Below are 26,110 nucleotides of genomic sequence, written 5' to 3' on the forward strand. Positions count from 1 at the left end.
TACTGTATTCTATTCTACTGTATCTTAGTCTGCGTTACTCATCTCATATGTATGTACTGTATTCTATTCTACTGTATCTTAGTCTGCGTTACTCATCTCATATGTATCTACTGTATTCTATTCTACTGTATTCTATACTATTCTACTGTATTCTATTCTACTGTATTCTATACTATTCTACTGTATTCTATTCTACTGTATCTTAGTCTGCGTTACTCATCTCATATGTATATACTGTATTCTATTCTACTGTATCTTAGTCTATGCATTACTCATCTCATATGTATCTACTGTATTCTATTCTACTGTATCTTAGTCTATGCATTACTCATCTCATATGTATATACTGTATTCTATTCTACTGTATCTTAGTCTATGCATTACTCATCTCATATGTATGTACTGTATTCTGTTCTATTCTACTGTATTCTATTCTACTGTATCTTAGTCTATGCATTACTCATCTCATATGTATCTACTGTATTCTATCCTATTCTACTGTATTCTATTCTACTGTATCTTAGTCTATGCATTACTCATCTCATATGTATCTACTGTATTCTATCCTATTCTACTGTATTCTATTCTACTGTATCTTAGTCTATGCATTACTCATCTCATATGTATCTACTGTATTCTATTCTACTGTATCTTAGTCTGCATTACTCATCTCATATGTATCTACTGTATTCTATCCTATTCTACTGTATTCTATTCTACTGTATCTTAGTCTATGCATTACTCATCTCATATGTATCTACTGTATTCTATCCTATTCTACTGTATTCTATTCTACTGTATCTTAGTCTATGCATTACTCATCTCATATGTATCTACTGTATTCTATTCTACTGTATCTTAGTCTATGCATTACTCATCTCATATGTATCTACTGTATTCTATCCTATTCTACTGTATTCTATTCTACTGTATCTTAGTCTATGCATTACTCATCTCATATGTATCTACTGTATTCTATTCTACTGTATCTTAGTCTGCATTACTCATCTCATATGTATCTACTGTATTCTATTCTACTGTATCTTAGTCTATGCATTACTCATCTCATATGTATCTACTGTATTCTATTCTACTGTATTCTATCCTATTCTACTGTATTCTATCCTATTCTACTGTATTCTATTCTACTGTATCTTAGTCTATGCATTACTCATCTCATATGTATCTACTGTATTCTATCCTATTCTACTGTATTCTATTCTACTGTATCTTAGTCTATGCATTACTCATCTCATATGTATCTACTGTATTCTATTCTACTGTATCTTAGTCTATGCATTACTCATCTCATATGTATCTACTGTATTCTGTTCTATTCTACTGTATCTTAGTCTATGCATTACTCATCTCATATGTATCTACTGTATTCTATTCTACTGTATCTTAGTCTGCGTTACTCATCTCATATGTATCTACTGTATTCTATTCTATTCTACTGTATCTTAGTCTGCATTACTCATCTCATATGTATCTACTGTATTCTATCCTATTCTACTGTATTCTATTCTACTGTATCTTAGTCTATGCATTACTCATCTCATATGTATCTACTGTATTCTATTCTACTGTATCTTAGTCTATATAGTCTTGCCGCTCCAACATTGCTCGTCCAAATATTTATAAATTCTTAATTCCATTCCTTGATAACATCTCAGGTGAAACCATAGCATCAGGGCTTTCCAGAACCTAAGTACATCTCAGGTGAAACCATAGCATCAGGGCTTTCCAGAACCTAAGTACATCTCAGGTGAAACCATAGCATCAGGGCTTTCCAGAACCTAAGTACATCTCAGTTGAAACCAAAGCATCAGGGCTTTCCAGAACCTAAGTACATCTCAGGTGAAACCATAGCATCAGGGCTTTCCAGAACCTAAGTACATCTCAGTTGAAACCAAAGCATCAGGGCTTTCCAGAACCTAAGTACATCTCAGGTGAAACCATAGCATCAGGGCTTTCCAGAACCTAAGTACATCTCAGGTGAAACCATAGCATCAGGGCTTTCCAGAACCTAAGTACATCTCAGGTGAAACCAAAGCATCAGGGCTTTCCAGAACCTAAGTACATCTCAGTTGAAACCAAAGCATCAGGGCTTTCCAGAACCTAAGTACATCTCAGGTGAAACCATAGCATCAGGGCTTTCCAGAACCTAAGTACATCTCAGGTGAAACCAAAGCATCAGGGCTTTCCAGAACCTAAGTAGACACCTGAAACCCCACCTCTTCAAGGAATACCTAGGATAGGATAAGTAATCCTTCTCACCACCCCCCCCCTTAATGATTTAGATGCACTATTGTAAAGTGGCTGTTCCACTGGATGTCAGAAGGTGAATTCACCAATTTGTAAGTCACTCTGGATAAGAGCGTCTGCTAAATGACTTAAATGTAAATGTAAATGTGTGGTATATAGTTAATATACAGTACCACGGATAAGGCCTGAGGAGGTGTGGTATATAGTTAATATACAGTACCACAGATAAGGACTGTTCTTAGACAAGATACAACGAGGATTGAGAATTATCTTACATATTCAAAAATGCAATAAAATTGTAATTGGCAGTAATATCTAACAATGCTTGTGTTCCTAGCTCCAACAGGGCAGTAATATCTAACAATGTTTGTGTTCCTGGCTCCAACAGGGCAGTAATATCTAACAATGCTTGTGTTCCTGGCTCAAACAGTGCAGTAATATCTAACAATGCTTGTGTTCCTGACTCCAACAGTGCAGTAATATCAAACAATGCTTGTGTTCCTAGCTCCAACAGTGCAGTAATATCTAACTTAATGCTTGTGTTCCTGACTCCAACAGTGCAGTAATATCAAACAATGCTTGTGTTCCTGGCTCCAACAGTAGAGTAATATCTAAGAATGCTTGTGTTCCTTACTCACAGAGGGCAAATCTAAAAAGTAAAATAAGATATTAGGACAAGCATTGATAGATATAGATATATATGTTGTATACTGTGATGTGATGCATAGATAATTTGGAGTACATCTGTAGTATATCTGAAGAATAGTATATGTACAGTAGTAGTTAAATAGGACAGGCCTTGACTAGAATACAGTATATACATATGAAGTGGACAGTAGTAGTTAAATAGGACAGGCCTTGACTAGAATACAGTATATACACATGAAGTGGACAGTAGTAGTTAAATAGGACAGGCCTTGACTAGAATACAGTATATACACATGAAGTGGACAGTAGTAGTTAAATAGGACAGGCCTTGACTAGAATACAGTATATACACATGAAGTGGACAGTAGTAGTTAAATAGGACAGGCCTTGACTAGAATACAGTATATACATATTGTAGCGGTATTTATTAGAGAGGGGTAAAGATAAAGATTTTGTTGTGGCGCCAGGCAGGTATTAACCCTGCCGAAAGGAGAAGAGTAGAATAGAGAGAGTACCACTACCAGACCCACACACATCAGCAGAAGAGACTGCCCAGAGTGTAGCCTGTTTACCAGATAGCCAGTGGAGAGAGAAGAGAATACACACCCTATAAAACCCACATCACAGCACAGGAGTAACCAAGAATACCTCATACAATAATAATGTCAGAGCAAGTGAACAGTAACTTCATACAAGAAAGAACCCAGTCATCATCAGAGGATTTGCAGTAACATGTATTATGTTCCAGTGGATGAGAGCAGAGGGTATGAATGTGGGGGGTGTTCATAGACACACCAAAGGCGTGCCGGTGTCCTGTCTGACCGTCCGATGGTTTGTATGTCAAAGCTTCGCAACAATGTTGCTACTAATCCATGAGAACCATAACCGGCGCGGTGCCAAACGATAACAACCACGACCTCGAGCTGTCACACCGATGATTGAGTTAAATACTTTATAAACTACACACGCTGAAAATAAACCAAACTTCTGCAGCATAGCACACACAGTCAAACTGTCGCGCCAACCAAGAGCTCCTCTCCAGAGAGCTGAAACAGCGGTGTTTATTTCCTCCTTCCTTCCTGCTGATGCGCTCTCACAGTGCAGCGCACGTGAAGGCTCCGTGCAGGATTTCACCACAGCGCGAGCACATGGAAACTCACTCAAACAGTGTCCCAAGTTCCCACAAGCTACAATAGGTACCCTAGTTAGCGATCTGGTATCAGGATAAATATAACAATGAGTCACCGATTTTATACTATGTATTTTTTATTAGCTATGTCATAAATGGCAAATGCAACGTTCGTATATACGGGCTCACTGTAATACCACGCAGGGCAGAACAGAGAACTGACAGGATGTACGTAAACATTGTTCTGATACACATTATGATAGACGGAGTTCCAACCCGTCTGTTGGCCTATCACAGTAGAGACTGGGCGTGGTTTAAACTTGCCCAGCCTATCGCAGGCGCTCAGGCGGGTCCGCGCCTCTTGGCGCTTCTTCCTCCCTCCGTCGATGTATAGATCCTGACTGTTCAACCAACATCAGATAATATTTAATCATATATATGCTAATGGCTATAATGTAAAATACAGAATCCAACAAAGGTCAGGCAAGAGAGAACAATAAGGGTGAACAGAAATACAGAAACCCGCGATGGACCAAACCAAAATATACAACACTTTTACAATCAAGTGTATTTACCATATAGACATGAAAAAGTGTTTGTACACCAAAGAATAAGAGACATCTACCACTATCAGATTAGAGACGTATCAGATTAGAGCCATATCAGATTAGAGCCAACAGGGAGACTAGGCATCTACCACTATCAGATTAGAGCCAACAGGGAGACTAGGCATCTACCACCCCACTACCACTATCAGATTAGAGCCATAAGGGAGACTAGGCATCTACCACCCCACTACAACTATCAGATTAGAGCCATAAGGGAGACTAGACATCTACCACCCCACTACCACTATCAGATTAGAGCCATAAGGGAGACTAGACATCTACCACCCCACTACCACTATCAGATTAGAGCCATAAGGGAGACTAGACATCTACCACCCCACTACCACTATCAGATTAGAGCCATAAGGGAGACTAGACATCTACCACCCCACTACAACTATCAGATTAGAGCCATAAGGGAGACTAGGCATCTACCACCCCACTATCAGATTAGAGCCATAAGGGAGACTAGACATCTTTCCCACCCCACTACCACTATCAGATTAGAGCCAACAGGGAGACTAGACATCTACCACCCCACTACCACTATCAGATTAGAGCCATAAGGGAGACGAGACATCTACCACCCCACTACAACTATGACTATACTGAGGCCTGTAATTTTCATCATACGTACACTTCAAACTTTTGTTATTGACCAAATACTTATTTTACACCATAATTTGCAAATAACTTCATTAAATGTGATTAAATGTGATTTTCTGGATTTTTTTCTCATTTTTTCTGTCATAGTTGAAGTGTACATATGATGAAAATTACAGGCCTCTCTCATCTTTTTAAGTGGGAGAACTTCCACAATTGGTGGCTGACTAAATTATTTTTTGCCCCACTGTATCTAGTCTCCCTTACGGCTATTTTTAAAGTTTGATTGTATTTTTGAAAGTGTTAGATAATTCTCAATCTGCATTGTGTCTTTTCTAAGAACAGTCCTTATCCGTGGTACTGTATATTAACTATATACCACACCTCCTCAGTCCTTATCCGTGGTACTGTATATTAACAATATACCACACCTCCTCAGTCCTTATCTGTGGTACTGTATATTAACTATATACCACACCTCCTCAGTCCTTATCTGTGGTACTGTATATTAACTATATACCACACCTCCTCAGTCCTTATCTGTGGTACTGTATATTAACTATATACCACACCTCCTCAGTCCTTATCCGTGGTACTGTATATTAACTATATACCACACCTCCTCAGTCCTAATCTGTGGTACTGTATATTAACTATATACCACACCTCCTCAGTCCTTATCTGTGGTACTGTATATTAACTATATACCACACCTCCTCAGTCCTTATCCGTGGTACTGTATATTAACTATATACCACACCTCCTTAGTCCTTATCTGTGGTACTGTATATTAACTATATACCACACCTCCTCAGTCCTTATCTGTGGTACTGTATATTAACTATATACCACACCTCCTCAGTCCTTATCTGTGGTACTGTATATTAACTATATACCACACCTCCTCAGGCCTTATCTGTGGTACTGTATATTAACTATATACCACACCTCCTCAGTCCTTATTGATTAATTACAACACATAGGTGTATTATAAGGCATTATAAAGGTCATTAAAATAATGATACATACGTACTTCATAGAAACTGTTACCCTTCATATATTCTAACAACTCACATTTTAAGATTCATTATGTCATTTGTTCCATGTTAAGGGCTCTAACCTTGGAACAAAACTATTTGTCTCCCTCTTGCTGTTGCATGCAGTTCCTCTCTCTCTTCCTTCATTCCTCTAACCCCTCCCTCCTTTCTAACCCCACCCCTCTGGCAGAACCAGGAAGTCCCTCCCCTTCCCACAAACTCTTTTCTGAGGAAACGCAACTGATCTGAGTGTCTGTGTGAGAGTGAACAACCGTCCAAATGGCTCAACAGGGAGTTCTGCTGGACCAGGACCAGTTCTGTTGTTCTGTCTGTCTGGATCTACTGAAGGAGCCGGTCACCATTCCCTGTGGACACAGTTACTGTAGGAGCTGTATTGAGGGCTGCTGGGATCAGGATGTTCTGAAAGGGGTCTATAGCTGTCCTCAGTGCAGACATACCTTCACTACAAGACCTACGCTGATGAAAAATAACATGTTGGCTGAGGTGGTGGAGAAACTGAGGAAGACAGGACTCCAGGCTGCTCCCCCTCCTGCTCTGTGCTATGCTGGACCTGGAGATGTGGCGTGTGATGTCTGCACTGGGACCAGAAAGCAGAAAGCCCTCATGTCCTGTCTGGCGTGTCTGGCCTCTTACTGTGAGACTCACCTCCAATCTCACTATGAATCTCCTGCTTTCAAGAAGCACAAGCTGGTCAAAGCCACCGCACAACTACAGGAGAAGATCTGCTCTCATCATGACAAACTGCTGGAGGTTTACTGTCGTACCGATCAGCAGTGTATCTGTTATCTGTGTACAATGGATGAACATAAAGGCCATGATACAGTGTCAGCTGCAGCAGAGAGGACTGAGAAACAGGTAAGACCAGAACAACTTGTTGGTGGCTGTCTGATAAACAAAGAATTAAAAATACAGTAGGAACTAAATCTGATTGAATATGAGATCATTATATTATATACAATATGAAATGGATCCACAAATATGAACACAAACCTTGAGTATATAGACATGTTAACCCAGATTCTCCAAATGTATCACCATTTTCTAAAGTCAAACACTATTATCATTCTGAATAGCGTTTTTGAGTCCAAAGTTCAGCCTCAACACCTTGATACATGAAATCCTGCCATAAAAACTATAATCATTCACATAGCAACATAATATAATATTGTAAAGGGACTTCCTCAGGATTGTAGACCTTCCTCTCTATGGGTCCTATGTCACATTACTATACTATTGATCTACTGGACTAATAAAGCTGGATAGCTCATTGAAGAGTGATTCTCCACAGAGGCAGCTGGGGATGAGTCAGCAGAAGGTCCAGCAGAGATTCCAGGAGAGAGAGAAGGAGCTGAAGGAGCTCCAACAGGCTGTGGAGTCTTTCAAGGTGAGTATTGTTGACCAGAGGAGACACACCATTTCACTTCTCTCCTCCAGTCAGAGAGAGAGAGAGAGGGGCCCCTATTCAATCCCACTGACCCCACTGTTGGGAACAGGCTGTCTGGACCCCTTTCAGAGAATAGACTGGTTCATGTAACCGACTGGGCTGCATCATCACATAACCATGAGTAACCATGACGACTCATGTCCCCTATACATTAAAATGGAACTGTCTCTCTCTCAATTGAATTAAATTCATAGGGCTTTATTGGCATGGAAATATATGTTTCATTGTCAAAGCAAGTGAAATAGACAATAAACAAAAGTGAAATAAACAATCAGAAATGAACAGTAAACATTACACTTGGAAGTGATTTGGGGGATGGGTGAGGGTCTATTAGAAGTTAGTAGGACTCTTTTATTTTCTCAGAAGTACTGAGTTTGGTTGGAGGATTTAGAGGTGTAAACCGTGATTGAACACACTCCAGAACAGTAGGTGGCGCCATGCACCTTTAACGTTGGTTTGTGGACCACACCTCTTAAAGGATAGGGTGCAGCATTTCTACTTTTTGATAAAAAGCATGTGGGTTTTGTTGTTCAACTTCCTGCTACTCATGCCAGGACTATAGTATATGTATATGATTAGTATGTGTGGATAGAAAACACTCTGAAGTTTCTAAAACTGGTTCAATCATGTCTGTGACTATAACAGAACTTATGTAGCAGGCAAAAGCCCAAGGAAAAACTGTTCAGAAAAACAAAAATCCCTCTGGCAGTTCCCTGAATTGTCTTTGTCAAGGGAAATTAGATAGCGCCCAGTTTACAGTTCCTACAACTTCCACAGGATGTCACCAGTCTTTGGGTTGAAGTTAATCATTGGTGAAACGAAGAAGAGGCAGAGGTGACACTGTGGATTATGTTATGGAAGAGAGAAAACCGTGCATGTATTGTTGACTTGCTGTTATTGAATACAGATCGCCCCGTCAACAATTTGATCGATTATTAACGTTTAAAAATACCTAAAGTTGGATTACAAAAGTAGTTTGAAATATTTTCGCATAGTTTTAAGCAACTTTTGAAATGTTTTGTCATGACGTTACGTTTTGGAAAGCTGTTTTTTTTCTGGATCAAAACGGGCTTTATAAATGGACATTTGGGGTAAACATGGACGGAATTAATCGAAAAAAAGGACCAATTGTGATGTTTATGGGACATATTGGAGTGCCAACAAAGAAGCTCGTCAAAGGTAATGCATGTTTTATATTTTATTTCAGCGTTTTGTGTAGCGCCGGCGACGCTAATTCATTTGTTTACATCTCGTTCAGGTGGTTCAGGGGGGTGCATGCTATCAGATAATAGCTTCTCATGCTTTCGCCGAAAAGCATTTTTAAAATCTGACATAATGGCTGGATTCACAACGAGTGTAGCTTTAATTGAGTACCCTGCATGTGTGATTTAATGAAAGTTTGAGTTTTATCGCGTATTATTTGAATTTGGCGCTATGCATTTCCCCAGGCTATTGGCCACACGAGACGCCTCCATATCCCTAAAATAAGATTTGAGGACCTGCATTATATCATAGAAGAAGAAGTTGGTCTGTGAGGGTTTTGTTGTTCCTGAGGAGGGCTACTATTATTTTTATTTTCAAGTATTTTCAGAATGTATTAAAGCCAAAGCTAAAGCTTCCCTAAACAATTCAATATATCAGTCAATATATTTTCTCTGATTTATTTTCTCTCCGTCAACCGTTCCATCGCATCTTAACCGTCTTACCGGGCGGGCACTAGGACCCGGGGAGGCTGCTGCTGCAGAGGCTGCTGCACCGCTCGTGACTGTCAGTCCTCCTTGTAGCTCATTGGTTAAGCTGTGGCTCGAGACTGTTAACAGTTAACGGACAGGAAACGGCTCTGACAGGACACATTCATGTCGAGGCAGTGATGTGAATGTGTGGTAAGTTAGAATAGAGAGAGAGAGTTTTCACTACTATAGACTTTGGTCATAATCAAAGCTTTGTTAACCAATAGGTTTTTATGTGAGGCTGCCTGTAAGTTACAGTGTAACAGACGTTACTAACGGTAACGGTGTCTTTTAAATTCGACATAAGTTATGTGGCGATGATATCTAGTTAACGTTGTATTTAATGTAGTGTAATGAGCTGACTCGATCATAAAGGAACAATTGTCCAGACAGAGGATTGAGTTACGAATTGACGGTTTATTAGCAACTTTACACAGGCTACTGTTTGGCCTGAGCTCACGCCAAATAAATGAAAGATACCCCACAAGCCAATCGGGACCTTCTCTTGTGAAGCCCAGACGTCAGAGAGAGAACAAAGGCTGAAGCTTAACTTCCAATGCCCCGCCCCCTCCACGCCACTCCGCCAACCACCAGGATGCCCGGCATCAGAACATCCCAGGCATTCCTGTGATTGGCAGATAGCAGGTTGATTGGCATGTCGGACCCCGCGAACACTGGGAACTGGTAAGTACAACACAACCAGCTACTAGCCGAACACATAACACACAGCTGTCTGTGCGGGTCGCTACAGTAGTTTTACTATCTGTGCCAGGCTATAAATGACACAGATAATATCTAGTTAACGTTGTATTTAATGTAGTTTCACTATCTGTGCCAGGCTATAAATGACAGATAATATCTAGTTAACGTTGTATTTAATGTAGTTTTACTATCTGTGCCAGGCTATAAATGACACAGATAATATCTAGTTAACGTTGTATTTAATTGATCACAGCTTTCTGCTGTCCATGTAGAGTTTTTGGTAAAAAACATTACATTTGATTATTTTGTCAGCACAAATTTGGAAAAAATTATTTGTTTATCTTTGTCAAACAGGCTGGGCGTCCTCCCAAAGATATGCTTAAAGTTCTGAATGATGATATGAGATTTATATGATATACCAAGAGGTGTTCTGTACCTGTCTGTCCAGGAGGGAGGAGAGTAGAGCAGGACCAAGAGGTGTTCTGTACCTGTCTGTCCAGGAGGGAGGAGAGTAGAGCAGGACCAAGAGGTGTTCTGTACCTGTCTGTCCAGGAGGGAGGAGAGTAGAGCAGGACCAAGAGGTGTCCTGTACCTGTCTGTCCAGGAGGGAGGAGAGTAGAGCAGGACCAAGAGGTGTCCTGTACCTGTCTGTCCAGGAGGGAGGAGAGTAGAGCAGGACCAAGAGGTGTTCTGTACCTGTCTGTCCAGGAGGGAGGACAAGGCCTGGTGGACCTGGAGAGCAGGGTGGCAGAGGTCTGACTCAATGAGGTGTAGAGAGACTACTACTAAACCTATTGTCTGTCTCTCTCTCTCTCTCTGTCTCTCTGTCTCTCTGTCTCTCTCTCTGTCTCTCTCTCTCCAGCGCTCTGCACAGTCAGCAGTGGAGGACAGTGATCAGATCTTTACTGAGCTGATCCGCTCCATTGAGAGAAGGAGCTCTGAGGTGAAGGAGCTGATCAGAGCCCAAGAGAAGGCTCAAGTGAGTCAAGCTGAAGGACTCCTGGAGCAACTGAAGCAGGAGATCGCTGAGCTGAGGAAGAGAAGCACTGAGCTGGAGCAGCTCTCACACACAGAGGATCACATCCATTTCCTCCAGGTAACTGAACTGTCTTGTTACATGTGATATGAAATTAACTTCATGTGAAACTATTCATCTCAATCATTATGTTGTCCTGTCTGTCTGTCTGTCTTCATGGGAAATGTCTCTCTGTCCTCTCTGTCCGTCCCTCTCTCTCTGTCCGTTCCTCTCTATCTGTCCGTCCCTCTCTCTCTCTCTCTCTGTCCGTCCCTCTCTCTGTTTCTGTCCGTCCCTCTCTCTGTTTCTGTCCGTCCCTCTCTCTCTTTCTGTCCGTCCCTCTCTCTCTTTCTGTCCGTCCCTCTCTCTCTCTTTCTGTCCGTCCCTCTCTCTCTCTTTCTGTCCGTCCCTCTCTCTCTCTTTCTGTCCGTCCCTCTCTCTCTCTTTCTGTCCGTCCCTCTCTCTCTCTTTCTGTCCGTCCCTCTCTCTCTCTTTCTGTCCGTCCCTCTCTCTCTCTTTCTGTCCGTCCCTCTCTCTCTCTTTCTGTCCGTCCCTCTCTCTCTCTTTCTGTCCGTCCCTCTCTCTCTCTCTCTGTCCGTCCCTCTCTCTCTCTCTCTGTCTGTCCGTCCCACTCTCTGTCTCTCTCTGTCCGTCCCTCTCTGTCTGTCCGTCCCACTCTCTCTCTCTCTCTCGGTGTCTCTCTCTGTCTGTCCGTCCCTCTCTGTCTGTCCGTCCCTCTCTGTCTGTCCGTCCCTCTCTGTCTGTCCGTCCCTCTCTGTCTGTCCGTCCCACTCTCTCTCTGTCCTCTCTGTCCGTCCCTCTCTCTGTTTCTGTCCGTCCCTCTCTCTGTTTCTGTCCGTCCCTCTCTCTCTTTCTCTCTCTCTCTGTCCGTCCCTCTCTCTCTCTGTCCGTCCTCTCTCTCTCTCTCTCTGTCCGTCCCCTCTCTCTCTCTCTGTCCGTCCCTCTCTCTCTCTCTGTCCGTCCCTCTCTCTCTCTCTCTGTCCGTCCCTCTCTCTCTGTCCGTCCCTCTCTCTCTCTCTCTGTCCGTCCCTCTCTCTCTCTCTCTGTCCGTCCCTCTCTCTCTCTCTCTGTCCGTCCCTCTCTCTCTCTCTCTGTCCGTCTCTCTCTCTGTCCGTCCTCTCTCTCTCTCTGTCCGTCCCTCTCTCTCTCTCTCTGTCCGTCCCTCTCTCTCTCTCTCTGTCCGTCTCTCTCTCTCTGTCCGTCTCTCTCTCTCTGTCCGTCCCTCTTTCTCTCTCTCTGTCCGTCCCTCTTTCTCTCTCTCTGTCCGTCCCTCTTTCTCTCTCTCTGTCCGTCCCTCTTTCTCTCTCTCTGTCCGTCCCTCTTTCTCTCTCTCTGTCCGTCCCTCTTTCTCTCTCTCTGTCCGTCCCTCTTTCTCTCTCTCTGTCCGTCCCTCTTTCTCTCTCTCTGTCCGTCCCTCTTTCTCTCTCTCTGTCCGTCTCTCTCTCTGTCCGTCTCTCTCTCTGTCCGTCTCTCTCTCTGTCCGTCTCTCTCTCTGTCCGTCTCTCTCTCTGTCCGTCTCTCTCTCTGTCCGTCTCTCTCTCTGTCCGTCTCTCTCTCTGTCCGTCTCTCTCTCTGTCCGTCTCTCTCTCTGTCCGTCTCTCTCTCTGTCCGTCCGTCTCTCTCTCTGTCCGTCCGTCCGTCTCTCTCTCTCTCTCTGTCCGGTCCCTCTCTCTCTCTCTGTCCGGTCCCTCTCTCTCTCTCTGTCCGGTCCCTCTCTCTCTCTCTGTCCGGTCCCTCTCTCTCTCTCTGTCCGGTCCCTCTCTCTCTCTGTCCGTCCCTCTCTCTCTCTCTGTCCGTCCCTCTCTCTGTCCTTCCCCCTCTCTCTCTGTCGTCCCTCTCTCTCTCTCTGTCGTCCCTCTCTCTCTCTCTGTCCATCCCTTTCTCTCTCTCTGTCGTCCCTCTCTCTCTCTCTGTCTCTCTGTCGGTCTCTCCCTCTCTCTGTCCCTGTCTCTCTCCCTCCAGAGGTATCAGTCTCTCTCTCTCTCTCCAGAGGTATCAGTGTCTCTCTCTCTGTCATCCCTCTCTCTCTCTCTCTCTCTCTCTGTCCGTCCCTCTCTCTCTCTGTCCTTCCATTTACATTTTTACATTTAAGTCATTTAGCAGACGCTCTTATCCAGAGCGACTTACAAATTGGTGAATTCACCTTCTGACATCCAGTGGAACAGCCACTTTACAATAGTGCATCTAAATCATTTAAGGGGGGCGGTGAGAAGGATTACTTATCCTATCCTAGGTATTCCTTGAAGAGGTGGGGTTTCAGGTGTCTCCGGAAGGTGGTGATTGACTCTGCTGTCCTGGCGTCGTGATGGAGTTTGTTCCACCATTGGGGGGCCAGAGCAGCGAACAGTTTTGACTGGGCTGAGCGGGAACTGTACTTCCTCAGTGGTAGGGAGGCGAGCAGGCCAGAGGTGGATGAACGCAGTGCCCTTGTTTGAGTGTAGGGCCTGATCAGAGCCTGGAGGTACTGCGGTGCCGTTCCCCTCACAGCTCCGTAGGCAAGCACCATGGTCTTGTAGCGGATGCGAGCTTCAACTGGAAGCCAGTGGAGAGAGCGGAGGAGCGGGGTGACGTGAGAGAACTTGGGAAGGTTGAACACCAGACGGGCTGCGGCGTTCTGGATGAGTTGTAGGGGTTTAATGGCACAGGCAGGGAGCCCAGCCAACAGCGAGTTGCAGTAATCCAGACGGGAGATGACAAGTGCCTGGATTAGGACCTGCGCCGCTTCCTGTGTGAGGCAGGGTCGTACTCTGCGGATGTTGTAGAGCATGAACCTACAGGAACGGGCCACCGCCATGATGTTGGTTGAGAACGACAGGGTGTTGTCCAGGATCACGCCAAGGTTCTTAGCGCTCTGGGAGGAGGACACAATGGAGTTGTCAACCGTGATGGCGAGATCATGGAACGGGCAGTCCTTCCCCGGGAGGAAGAGCAGCTCCGTCTTGCCGAGGTTCAGCTTGAGGTGGTTATCCGTCATCCACACTGTTATGTCTGCCAGACATGCAGAGATGCGATTCGCCACCTGGTCATCAGAAGGGGGAAAGGAGAAGATTAATTGTGTGTCGTCTGCATAGCAATGATAGGAGAGACCATGTGAGGTTATGACAGAGCCAAGTGACTTGGTGTATAGCGAGAATAGGAGAGGGCCTAGAACAGAGCCCTGGGGGACACCAGTGGTGAGAGCGCGTGGTGAGGAGACAGATTCTCGCCACGCCACCTGGTAGGAGCGACCTGTCAGGTAGGACGCAATCCAAGCGTGGGCCGCGCCGGAGATGCCCAACTCGGAGAGGGTGGAGAGGAGGATCTGATGGTTCACAGTATCGAAGGCAGCCGATAGGTCTAGAAGGATGAGAGCAGAGGAGAGAGAGTTAGCTTTAGCAGTGCGGAGCGCCTCCGTGATACAGAGAAGAGCAGTCTCAGTTGAATGACTAGTCTTGAAACCTGACTGATTTGGATCAAGAAGGTCATTCTGAGAGAGATAGCGGGAGAGCTGGCCAAGGACGGCACGTTCAAGAGTTTTGGAGAGAAAAGAAAGAAGGGATACTGGTCTGTAGTTGTTGACATCGGAGGGATCGAGTGTAGGTTTTTTCAGAAGGGGTGCAACTCTCGCTCTCTTGAAGACGGAAGGGACGTAGCCAGCGGTCAGGGATGAGTTGATGGGCGAGGTGAGGTAAGGGAGAAGGTCTCCGGAAATGGTCTGGAGAAGAGAGGAGGGGATAGGGTCAAGCGGGCAGGTTGTTGGGCGGCCGGCCGTCACAAGAAGCGAGATTTCATCTGGAGAGAGAGGGGAGAAAGAGGTCAGAGCACAGGGTAGGGCAGTGTGAGCAGAACCAGCGGTGTCGTTTGACTTAGAAAACGAGGATCGGATGTCGTCGACCTTCTTTTCAAAATGGTTGACGAAGTCATCTGCAGAGAGGGAGGAGGGGGGGGAGGGGGAGGACGATTCAGGAGAGAGGAGAAGGTGGCAAAGAGCTTCCTAGGGTTAGAGGCAGATGCTTGGAATTTAGAGTGGTAGAAAGTGGCTTTAGCAGCAGAGACAGAGGAGGAAAATGTAGAGAGGAGGGAGTGAAAGGATGCCAGGTCCGCAGGGAGGCGAGTTTTCCTCCATTTCCGCTCGGCTGCCCGGAGCTCTGTTCTGTGAGCTCGCAATGAGTCGTCGAGCCACGGAGCGGGAGAGGAGGACCGAGCCGGCCTGGAGGATAGGGGACATAGAGAGTCAAAGGATGCAGAAAGGGAAGAGAGGAGGGTTGAGGAGGCAGAATCAGGAGATAGGTTGGAGAAGGTATGAGCAGAGGGAAGAGATGATAGGATGGAAGAGGAGAGAGTAGCGGGGGAGAGAGAGCGAAGGTTGGGACGGCGCGATACCATCCGAGTAGGGGCAGTGTGGGAAGTGTTGGATGAGAGCGAGAGGGAAAAGGATACAAGGTAGTGGTCGGAGACTTGGAGGGGAGTTGCAATGAGGTTAGTGGAAGAACAGCATCTAGTAAAGATGAGGTCGAGTGTATTGCCTGCCTTGTGAGTAGGGGGGGAAGGTGAGAGGGTGAGGTCAAAAGAGGAGAGGAGTGGAAAGGAGGCAGAGAGGAATGAGTCAAAGGTAGACGTGGGGAGGTTAAAGTCGCCCAGGACTGTGAGAGGTGAGCCGTCCTCAGGAAAGGAGCTTATCAAGGCATCAAGCTCATTAATGAACTCTCCGAGGGAACCTGGAGGGCGATAAATGATAAGGATGTTAAGCTTGAAAGGGCTGGTAACTGTGACAGCATGGAATTCAAAGGAGGCGATAGACAGATGGGTAAGGGGAGAAAGAGAGAATGACCACTTGGGAGAGATGAGGATCCCGGTGCCACCACCCCGCTGACCAGAAGCTCTCGGGGTGTGTGAGAACACGTGGGAGGACGAAGAGAGAGCAGTGGGAGTAGCAGTGTTATCTGTGGTGATCCATGTTTCCGTCAGTGCCAAGAAGTCGAGGGACTGGAGGGAGGCATAGGCTGAGATGAACTCTGCCTTGTTGGCCGCAGATCGGCAGTTCCAGAGGCTACCGGAGACCTGGAACTCCACGTGGGTCGTGCGCGCTGGGACCACCAGATTAGGGTGGCCGCGGCTACGCGGTGTGGAGCGTTTGTATGGTCTGTGCAGAGAGGAGAGAACAGGGATAGATACACATAGTTGACAGGCTACAGAAGAGGCTACGCTAATGCAAAGGAGATTGGAATGACAAGTGGACTACACGTCTTGAATGTTCAGAAAGTTAAGCTTACGTAGCAAGAAACTTATTGACTAAAATGATTGAAATGATACAGTACTGCTGGAGTAGGCTAGCTGGCAGTGGCTGCGTTGTTGACTTTGTAGGCTAGCTGGCAGTGGCTGCGATGTTGACACTACACTAATCAAGTCGTTCCGTCGAGTGTAATAGTTTCTACAGTGCTGCTATTTGTGGCTAGCTAGCTAGCAGTGTTGATTGTGTTACGTTACGTTAAAAGAACGACAATAGCTGGCTAGCTAACCTAGAAAATCGCTCTAGACTACACAATTGTCTTAGATACAAAGACGGCTATGTAGCTAGCTAGCTACGATCAAACAAATCAAACCGTTGTACTGTAATAGTTTCTACAGTGCTGCTATTCGGGGGCTAGCTAGCAGTGATGATTGCGTTACGTTACGTTAAAAGAACGACAATAGCTGGCTAGCTAACCTAGAGAATCGCTCTAGACTACACAATTGTCTTAGATACAAAGACGGCTATGTAGCTAGCTAGCTACGATCAAACAAATCAAACCGTTGTACTGTAATAGTTTCTACAGTGCTGCTAGTCGGGGGCTAGCTGGCTAGCTAGCAGTGTTGATTGCGTTACGTTACGTTAAAAGAACGACAATAGCTGGCTAGCTAACCTAGAAAATCGCTCTAGACTACACAATTGTCTTAGACGTTAGCTAGTTGCTTAGCTAGCTGCTGGGCAGATAGCAGTGTAGACTACGTTAGGATGACGAAATACGATAATTACGCAATTATCTTTGATACAAAGACGGCTATGTAGCTAGCTAAGAAGAAAAAGCTAAGATTAGACAAATCAAACCGTTGTACTATAATGAAATGTAATGAAAATGTAATGAAAGGTTATACTACCTGCGGACCGAAGTGTAGATGCGACCGCTCGCTCCAACCCGGAACCTCTCTCTCTCTCTGTCATCCCTCTCTCCCTCTCTCTGTCCCTGTCTCTCTCTCTCTCTCTCCAGAGGTATCAGTCTCTCTCTCTCTCTCTCCAGAGGTATCAGTCTCTCTCTCTCTCTCCAGAGGTATCAGTCTCTCTCTCTCCAGAGGTATCAGTCTCTCTCTCTCTCTCCAGAGGTATCAGTCTCTCTCTCTCTCTCTCTCTCTCCAGAGGTATCAGTCTCTCTCTCTCTCTCTCTCTCTCTCCAGAGGTATCAGTCTCTCTCTCTCTCTCCAGAGGTATCAGTCTCTCTCTCTCCAGAGGTATCAGTCTCTCTCTCTCTCTCTCTCTCTCTCTCTCTTTAGAGGTATCAGTCTCTCTCTCTCTCTCTCTCTCTCTCTCTTTAGAGGTATCAGTCTCTCTCTCTCTCTCTCTCTCTCTCTCTCTCCAGAGGTATCAGTCTCTCTCTCTCTCTCTCTCCAGAGGTATCAGTCTCTCTCTCTCTCTCCAGAGGTATCAGTCTCTCTCTCTCTCTCTCTCCAGAGGTATCAGTCTCTCTCTCTCTCTCTCCAGAGGTATCAGTCTCTCTCTCTCTCTCCAGAGGTATCAGTCTCTCTCTCTCTCTCTCTCTCTCTCTCCAGAGGTATCAGTCTCTCTCTCTCTCTCTCTCTCTCCAGAGGTATCAGTCTCTCTCTCTCTCTCTCTCTCCAGAGGTATCAGTCTCTCTCTCTCTCTCTCTCTCTCTCCAGAGGTATCAGTCTCTCTCTCTCTCTCTCTCTCCAGAGGTATCAGTCTCTCTCTCTCTCTCTCTCTCCAGAGGTATCAGTCTCTCTCTCTCTCCAGAGGTATCAGTCTCTCTCTCTCTCCAGAGGTATCAGTCTCTCTCTCTCTCCCTCCAGAGGTATCAGTCTCTCTCTCTCTCTCTCCAGAGGTATCAGTCTCTCTCTCTCCAGAGGTATCAGTCTCTCTCTCTCCAGAGGTATCAGTCTCTCTCTCTCTCTCTCCAGAGGTATCAGTCTCTCTCTCTCTCTCTCTCCAGAGGTATCAGTCTCTCTCTCTCTCCAGAGGTATCAGTCTCTCTCTCTCTCTCTCTCCAGAGGTATCAGTCTCTCTCTCTCTCTCTCTCCAGAGGTATCAGTCTCTCTCTCTCTCTCTCTCTCCAGAGGTATCAGTCTCTCTCTCTCTCTCTCTCCAGAGGTATCAGTCTCTCTCTCTCTCTCTCTCTCCAGAGGTATCAGTCTCTCTCTCTCTCTCTCCAGAGGTATCAGTGTCTCTCCAGTATCAGTGTATCTTCAGACTTACCCAGCATCGTTGTCCGTCCTCTTCAGTCCTTTGGAGATGTGAGTCAGACTGTGTCTGAACTGAGAGAGAAACTAGAAGACTTCCTTAAAGGAGAATGGACCAAGATCTCCACTACAGGTGTGTTGAAAACAATAAGAACATCAACTTTAGACCATTGAAAGTTCCCTACTAGTCATATACATGTGGAATATGGTCTGATGATAACATTCCCTCTCTCTGTCAATGTGTTTGTGTGTCTGTAGTGAATATAGTGGATGTTGTACTGCCTCCAGAGCCCAAGACCAGAGAACAGTTGTTACAATGTGAGTCTCTTTATTGTGAAGTAACTAACAGTCTCTTTTTACTGACACTCCTAACAATCCCTCTAGAAATATATAGCAATAGTAGATCTAATCAAAGACTGGGTCTCTATCTGACTCCTCATATTTCTCTGATTTGATCTCTGCTGTGCTCTAATCAAAGACAGGGGAGATACAGTATCTGACTTAACTTATTGTTCTGACTCCCCTCGTTGGTCTCTGCTCTTCTCCCAGATTCCTGTCAGCTCACACTGGACCTTAACACAGCAGGCACACACCTCTCTCTGTCTGAAGGGAACAGAAAGGTGACCTCTACAGACCAAGTCCAACCATATCCTGTCCATCCAGACAGATTCACCAACTGGTGGCAGGTTCTGTGTAGAGAGGGTCTGTCTGGACGCTGTTACTGGGAGGTGGAGAGGACTGGTGTTGTTCATACAGCAGTCTCATATAAAGACATCAGCAGAACAGGGAAGGGTAATGATGGTGTATTTGGATACAATAACAAGTCCTGGAGTTTAAAGTGCTCTAGTGATGGTTATTGTTTCAGACACAATAATGTTGAGACTAAAGTATCAGGCCCTCAGTCCTCCAGAGTAGGAGTGTACCTGGATCACAAGTCAGGTACTCTGTCCTTCTACAGTGTCTCTGACACAATGACCCTCCTCCACAGAGTCCAGACCACATTCACTCAGCCCCTCTATCCTGGGTTTTGGCTCTATGATTATAATGATACTGCTGAGCTGGTTAAACTGTAAACTGATTTGTTATTAATTAAAATTCAATACAATGTTTTAATCCTGTACATTTCCATGAATCATGATGTCTGGTGTTGATGTATATTGGTTGTCATTCAGAACCATTGATATGTTTTCTCAGTTGGTTCTCTGTCTCTATGTAATTCTCCTCAGTATCATTGATCAGCTTGTTGGCTCGGTCCTAATTGATGTGTTCTCTGTCACCTGGAGCTGCATGGAAAATGGTCCAGGAACTAAAGGACAATTCAGGACTAGTCAGCCCACTACAAGCTGGTATCACTTCCTTTCTACTAAACTATATGGTCTGGTTTCCCAGACACAGATGAATCCTAGTCCTGGACTAAACAGTATGTTCAATGTAGATGTCCAGGAAACCGGCCCTAAATGTGTCATCTTTCATCCTCCCATACTGCTCAGTCCAGCAACATTAAACCTGTCCAGCAGGTGGTGCTGTTGACCAAACAATAAAACCAGCAGATATCTTGACTTGCCACTCAGTATATCAGTAATGTTCAGAATAGTACTTTAATATCATTGGAGATTGATGGTCTTTTTAATCCACTATCCAGAGTCAGGAACAGATGAAGTTAGGTCTGCTACTGTTCAGTGATTAAATATGATTTATGGTGATGGGAAATAATAAAAAACACTCAACTTCATCTAGTAATAGTTTTCCTTTGTTATTTATTCCAAGGTGTGTCTTTAACTTGTAAATGTATTGTGTGGAGGTGAGCTAGTGGTGTGGCTGATAGAATAGAATGAAGAGGGAGGAGGGGAGGAAGAGGGGAGGAGTGAAGGGCTGTTCAAGAAACCAGATGAGGAAGAGGAAGATGTTCAGGGGAATTACTGTCTCTGTTCCAAATGGTTCCCTATTCCCTACATAGTGCACTACGGTGCTTCTGACCAGGTCTAAAGTAGTGTTCTACGTAGGGAATAGGGTGTAGATTTATTACAATATCATGCTTTAGTGTTTGGCACAAAAATATATTAGATCCACCCCCCCACCCCCCACTTCCTGTCTGTCATCCCCCAGTTCTGTTAAGACTTCCTCTCATTGAACGGGGCCTCATTCTAAATGGTCACAATACAAAGTATCTGTATTGATAGTCCATACTGGTCTTTACTACGGTTCTACATACAGTACCTGTATTGATAGTCCATACTGGTCTTTACTATGGTTCTACATACAGTACCTGTATTGATAGTCCATACTGGGCTTTACTATGGTTCTACATACAGTACCTGTATTGATAGTCCATACTGGTCTTTACTATGGTTCTACATACAGTACCTGTATTGATAGTCCATACTGGTCTTTACTATGGTTCTACATACAGTACCTGTATTGATAGTCCATACTGGTCTTTACTATGGTTCTACATACAGTACCTGTATTGATAGTCCATACTGGTCTTTACTATGGTTCTACATACAGTATCTGTATTGATAGTCCATACTGGTCTTTACTATGGTTCTACATACAGTATCTGTATTGATAGTCCATACTGGTCTTTACTATGGTTCTACATACAGTACCTGTATTGATAGTCCATACTGGTCTTTACTATGGTTCTACATACAGTACCTGTATTGATAGTCCATACTGGTCTTTACTATGGTTCTACATACAGTACCTGTATTGATAGTCCATACTGGGCTTTACTATGGTTCTACATACAGTACCTGTATTGATAGTCCATACTGGTCTTTACTATGGTTCTACATACAGTATCTGTATTGATAGTCCATACTGGTCTTTACTATGGTTCTACATACAGTACCTGTATTGATAGTCCATACTGGTCTTTACTATGGTTCTACATACAGTACCTGTATTGATAGTCCATACTGGTCTTTACTATGGTTCTACATACAGTACCTGTATTGATAGTCCATACTGGTCTTTACTATGGTTCTACATACAGTATCTGTATTGATAGTCCATACTGGTCTTTACTATGGTTCTACATACAGTACCTGTATTGATAGTCCATACTGGTCTTTACTATGGTTCTACATACAGTACCTGTATTGATAGTCCATACAGGTCTTTACTATGGTTCTACATACAGTACCTGTATTGATAGTCCATACTGGTCTTTACTATGGTTCTACATACAGTATCTGTATTGATAGTCCATACTGGTCTTTACTATGGTTCTACATACAGTACCTGTATTGATAGTCCATACTGGGCTTTACTATGGTTCTACATACAGTACCTGTATTGATAGTCCATACTGGGCTTTACTATGGTTCTACATACAGTATCTGTATTGATAGTTTATACTGGTCTTTACTATGGTTCTACATACAGTATCTGTATTGATAGTCCATACTGGTCTTTACTATGGTTCTACATACAGTACCTGTATTGATAGTCCATACTGGTCTTTACTATGGTTCTACATACAGTATCTGTATTGATAGTCCATACTGGGCTTTACTATGGTTCTACATACAGTACCTGTATTGATAGTCCATACTGGTCTTTACTATGGTTCTACATACAGTACCTGTATTGATAGTCCATACTGGTCTTTACTATGGTTCCACATACAGTACCTGTATTGATGAGGGCCTCATCATCTGGCAGTAAAACCCTATGGACCTGAAAGGGACTGCAGTGTGCTCCAGTCTCCAGCAGGGGGCAGTAAAACCCTATGGACCTGAAAGGGACTGCAGTGTGCTCCAGTCTCCAGCAGGGGGCACTAAAACCTCTATGGACCTGGAAGTGAAAGTGAGGAGTAAAAATCAAAGGTGAATTTACATTAATGTTTCCACGGAGACCTGAATCATATCCACGAGGCACCAAACTGAAGAAAATGAACAGAAACACGGAGGGACTAACTGAAATAAAATAATTCTGTTGCTAAATGTTTTGCTACAGTGTTCTCTAATCAATAACACCCTGGATTCAAATTCTATTTGAAATCTTTCCAACACTTTGAGCATTTCCTTTGTCCTCCAGGTCGGCGGGGTTTGTTTGTACTTTTAGGACTTTTCTATTGGTTCCATTACAACAAACTCAAACACTGCTAATTAAATATTCAACATTATTTTAACGCAGGTCTGTTTCCACATGCAATAAGCCTGTAACGTCTTGTATGATCTCATCAGGTAAAGGTGTGTCAAATGGAAGGGCAAGTCTCACCACTGAGAGGAAAACATCACTGGTCCACCTCTGCATCAGGTCAGCTATGTTGATCAGTACTGTCCCAGGGATGCTGGGAGCAGAGATGAACTCCCTGACCTGGTACCACCTATGGAGTTGTCATTTTAATATCAGTTTAACCCCATTACTGCTATAACACATAAACCATGTTAATAGAATGAAATGGATCCAGGTTCCATTTATTCTACATCAGATTTACTGCCTGTGGAACACTTCTCCATAGTGTCTGAAATCAAGATGACTGCAGGTCTGAATCCCAAACTAATGGGGGGAAATGGATCCATCTAATAAGATGGTATTTAGAGGTATGGACCTTTCTATTGGGGTGAATCATCCCCTTAACATACAGTGCCAGTCAAAAGTTTGGACACACCTACTCATTCAAGGGTTTTTCTTTATTTTTACTATTTTCTACATTGTAGAAACATAGGGAAGACATCAAAACTCCAAAATAACACATGGAATCATGTAGTAACCAACAACATGTTAAACAAATCAAGTGGAGGCCAGGTCATCTGATGCAGCACTCCATCACTCTCCTTCTTGGTCAAATAGCCCTTACACAGCCTGGAGGTGTCATTGACCTGCTGGAAAACAAATGATACTACCACTAAGCACAAACCAGATGGGATGGCGAATCACTGCAGATTGCTATGGTAGCCATGCTGATTAAGTTTGCCTTGAATTCTAAATAAATCACTGACATTCACCAGCAAAGCACCATCACACCTCCTCCTCCATGCTTCACGGTAGGAGCCACACATGCAGAGATCATCTGTTCACCTCCTCTGCTTCTCACAAAGACATCACACCTCCTCCTCCATGCTTCACGGTGGGAACCACACATGCAGAGATCATCTGTTCATCTACTCTGCTTCTCACAAAGACACGGTTGGAACCAGATATCTTAAATTTGAACTCATCAGACAAAAGGACAGATTTCCACCGGTCTAATGTCCATTGCTCGTGTTTCTTGGCTCAAGCAAGTCTCTTCTTATTATTGGTGTCCATTAGCAGTGGTTTCTTTGCAGCAATTGATAGTGAGGGTGTTTTCTGTTAACAGAATGTGTTTCTTGTTAAAAGGCTGAATATCAATAAAGGGAATAAGCAAAGACACTGTGGAATTCTGGGATTGAGTTTACTTATTGGTATAATTATATAGTGAACTATAGTTATCTGTACTTATTGGTATAAATCTATAATGAACTATAGTTATCTGTACTTATTGGTATAATTATATAGTGAACTGTAGTTATCTGTACTTAATGGTATAATTCTATAATGAACTATAGTTATCTGTACTTAATGGTATAATTATATAGTGAACTATAGTTATCTGTACTTAATGGTATAATTCTATAATGAACTATAGGGATCTGTACTTCATCCTATAATGGCCCATAGTAATATTATAGTCTGATAATGGCATGTAGCAATCTTATAATTTCCTATAGTAATCTGTACTTATTATTTCCTGGAAATAATGTATAGGTGCGCCACCAATATAATAGATCCAAGGAACTAGAGGGGAGGGGAACCCCGCCTAGAGGAAAGAACTTAGATTTGGAAACAATGGTGGAGTAAAGCCGAGGGGATCTGGTTATTAGCATAAAGTGGAGGGACGATGACACCTCTATAAGCATGAAACTGTATAAAAGGACTGAGACTGAGTTCGGCAGTTGGTCCATGGCCCAGCTTGTTACTTTGTAATAAAGTCTATTTGAATTCACAAGTTCTGGTATCTGAGAAATGTGATTGAGCGAATATTTCAACGACAAAAATGGCGAGCTTGCCAGGAGTGGCTACAAGGGACCAGCAAATGGTGGAGAACTCTATGACTGCAGACGGGTCTTTCTGGATGAATTGAGCAAACAGGTGGCCACCTAGATGAGAGGTAAGCTGTTTTTATTTAACTAGACAAGTCAGTTAAGAACAAATTCTTATTTACAATGACGGCCTACTGGGGAACAGTGGGTTAACTGCCTTGTTCAGGGGCAGAACGACAGATTTTTGCCTTGTCAGCTCGGGGATTTGATGTTGCAACCTTTCAGGGAGTTGTCCCCAAACTCAACCCATTCATCTTATAGAATCAGTCAGGAGAGTCATTCAATTCATCTGGGGCATTGATTCCATCTCATTCATCTGTCCTGTTGACTGTTCTGTTCCGTCCAGTTTGAAGTGGCAACTGTCCATCTGCATGGTGGAATAGAATTAAATAAAAGACCTTTGGTTGCTGCCCTATAGTGTCTAGGAAATGTATCGATAGGGGACTGATCAGACAGGCAAAAATACATTTGTTTACTGCCTATTGTGCCGAGGAAGTGAATCAATTAGGGACTTCTCAGATAGGCAAAAATCCTGTTGTTACCGCTTGGCTGTGTTGAGGAAGTGAATCAGTAAAGGACTGCAAACAGACTTCCAGATAAGTGAGGCCTTGTTCAGGTGTGTTTTTGACCTACGGTTCACCAGCACACACACACACAATTTACTGGTTACGAATATGCATTAGTGGGGTTGATACTGTGGGATTTATCCTTACTTTCTGGTGAGACCAGAACAATCTCACAAGAAATGATAGAAACAGGTGGGATTTAATTATAAAATGTAATCTATTTAACCATTGCTTTATGAGATAAGTTGATTGGTTATTCAAATTAGTTTATTTTTGATTTATCATGTTTTTGAATCATGTTGGAGACTGGAGCACACTGCAGTCCCTTTCAGGTCCATAGGGGTTTACTGCCCCCTGCTGGAGACTGGAGCACACTGCAGTCCCTTTCAGGTCCATAGGGATTACTGCCACCTGCTGGAGACTGGAGCACACTGCAGTCCCTTTCAGGTCCATAGGGGTTGGCTCGGTCCTAATTGATGTGTTCTCTGTCACCTGGAGCTGCATGGAAAATGGTCCAGGAACTAAAGGACAATTCAGGACTAGTCAGCCCACTACAAGCTGGTATCACTTCCTTTCTACTAAACTATATGGTCTGGTTTCCCAGACACAGATGAATCCTAGTCCTGGACTAAACAGTATGTTCAATGTAGATGTCCAGGAAACCGGCCCTAAATGTGTCATCTTTCATCCTCCCATACTGCTCAGTCCAGCAACATTAAACCTGTCCAGCAGGTGGTGCTGTTGACCAAACAATAAAACCAGCAGATATCTTGACTTGCCACTCAGTATATCAGTAATGTTCAGAATAGTACTTTA

General features: G+C 43.8%; 1 protein-coding gene and 1 long non-coding RNA gene across 2 annotated transcripts; both read left to right on the forward strand.

Moving 5' to 3' along the window:
- Nucleotides 1-6,273: 6,273 nt before the first annotated feature.
- LOC135529960 (tripartite motif-containing protein 16-like) lies at nt 6,274-19,769 on the forward strand. The gene is made up of 6 exons (XM_064958359.1): nt 6,274-7,169; nt 7,603-7,698; nt 11,053-11,286; nt 18,628-18,787; nt 18,913-18,972; nt 19,204-19,769. The coding sequence occupies exons 1-6, from the start codon at nt 6,573-6,575 to the stop codon at nt 19,725-19,727; spliced, it is 1,671 nt and encodes a 556-aa protein (XP_064814431.1). The 5' UTR covers nt 6,274-6,572; the 3' UTR covers nt 19,728-19,769.
- Nucleotides 19,770-22,670: 2,901 nt separating this feature from the next.
- LOC135529956 (uncharacterized) lies at nt 22,671-24,021 on the forward strand. Its single transcript, XR_010453777.1, has 2 exons — nt 22,671-23,207; nt 23,325-24,021. It is a non-coding gene; the product is annotated as an uncharacterized LOC135529956 (long non-coding RNA).
- The last annotated feature ends 2,089 nt before the right edge of the window (nt 24,022-26,110 follow it).

Source organism: Oncorhynchus masou, unplaced genomic scaffold (genome assembly GCF_036934945.1).
Source record: "Oncorhynchus masou masou isolate Uvic2021 unplaced genomic scaffold, UVic_Omas_1.1 unplaced_scaffold_1218, whole genome shotgun sequence".
Lineage (NCBI taxonomy): Eukaryota > Metazoa > Chordata > Actinopteri > Salmoniformes > Salmonidae > Oncorhynchus > Oncorhynchus masou.

Excerpts from the sequence above, each read along its gene's own strand:
- LOC135529960 (XM_064958359.1), top strand. The coding sequence starts at position 6,573 with ATGGCTCAACAGGGAGTTCTGCTGGACCAGGACCAGTTCTGTTGTTCT. Across the intron at positions 7,170-7,602 it reads CAGAGAGGACTGAGAAACAG|AGGCAGCTGGGGATGAGTCA; the intron begins GTAAGACCAGAA and ends GATTCTCCACAG. Across the intron at positions 18,788-18,912 it reads GACCAAGATCTCCACTACAG|TGAATATAGTGGATGTTGTA; the intron begins GTGTGTTGAAAA and ends GTGTGTCTGTAG.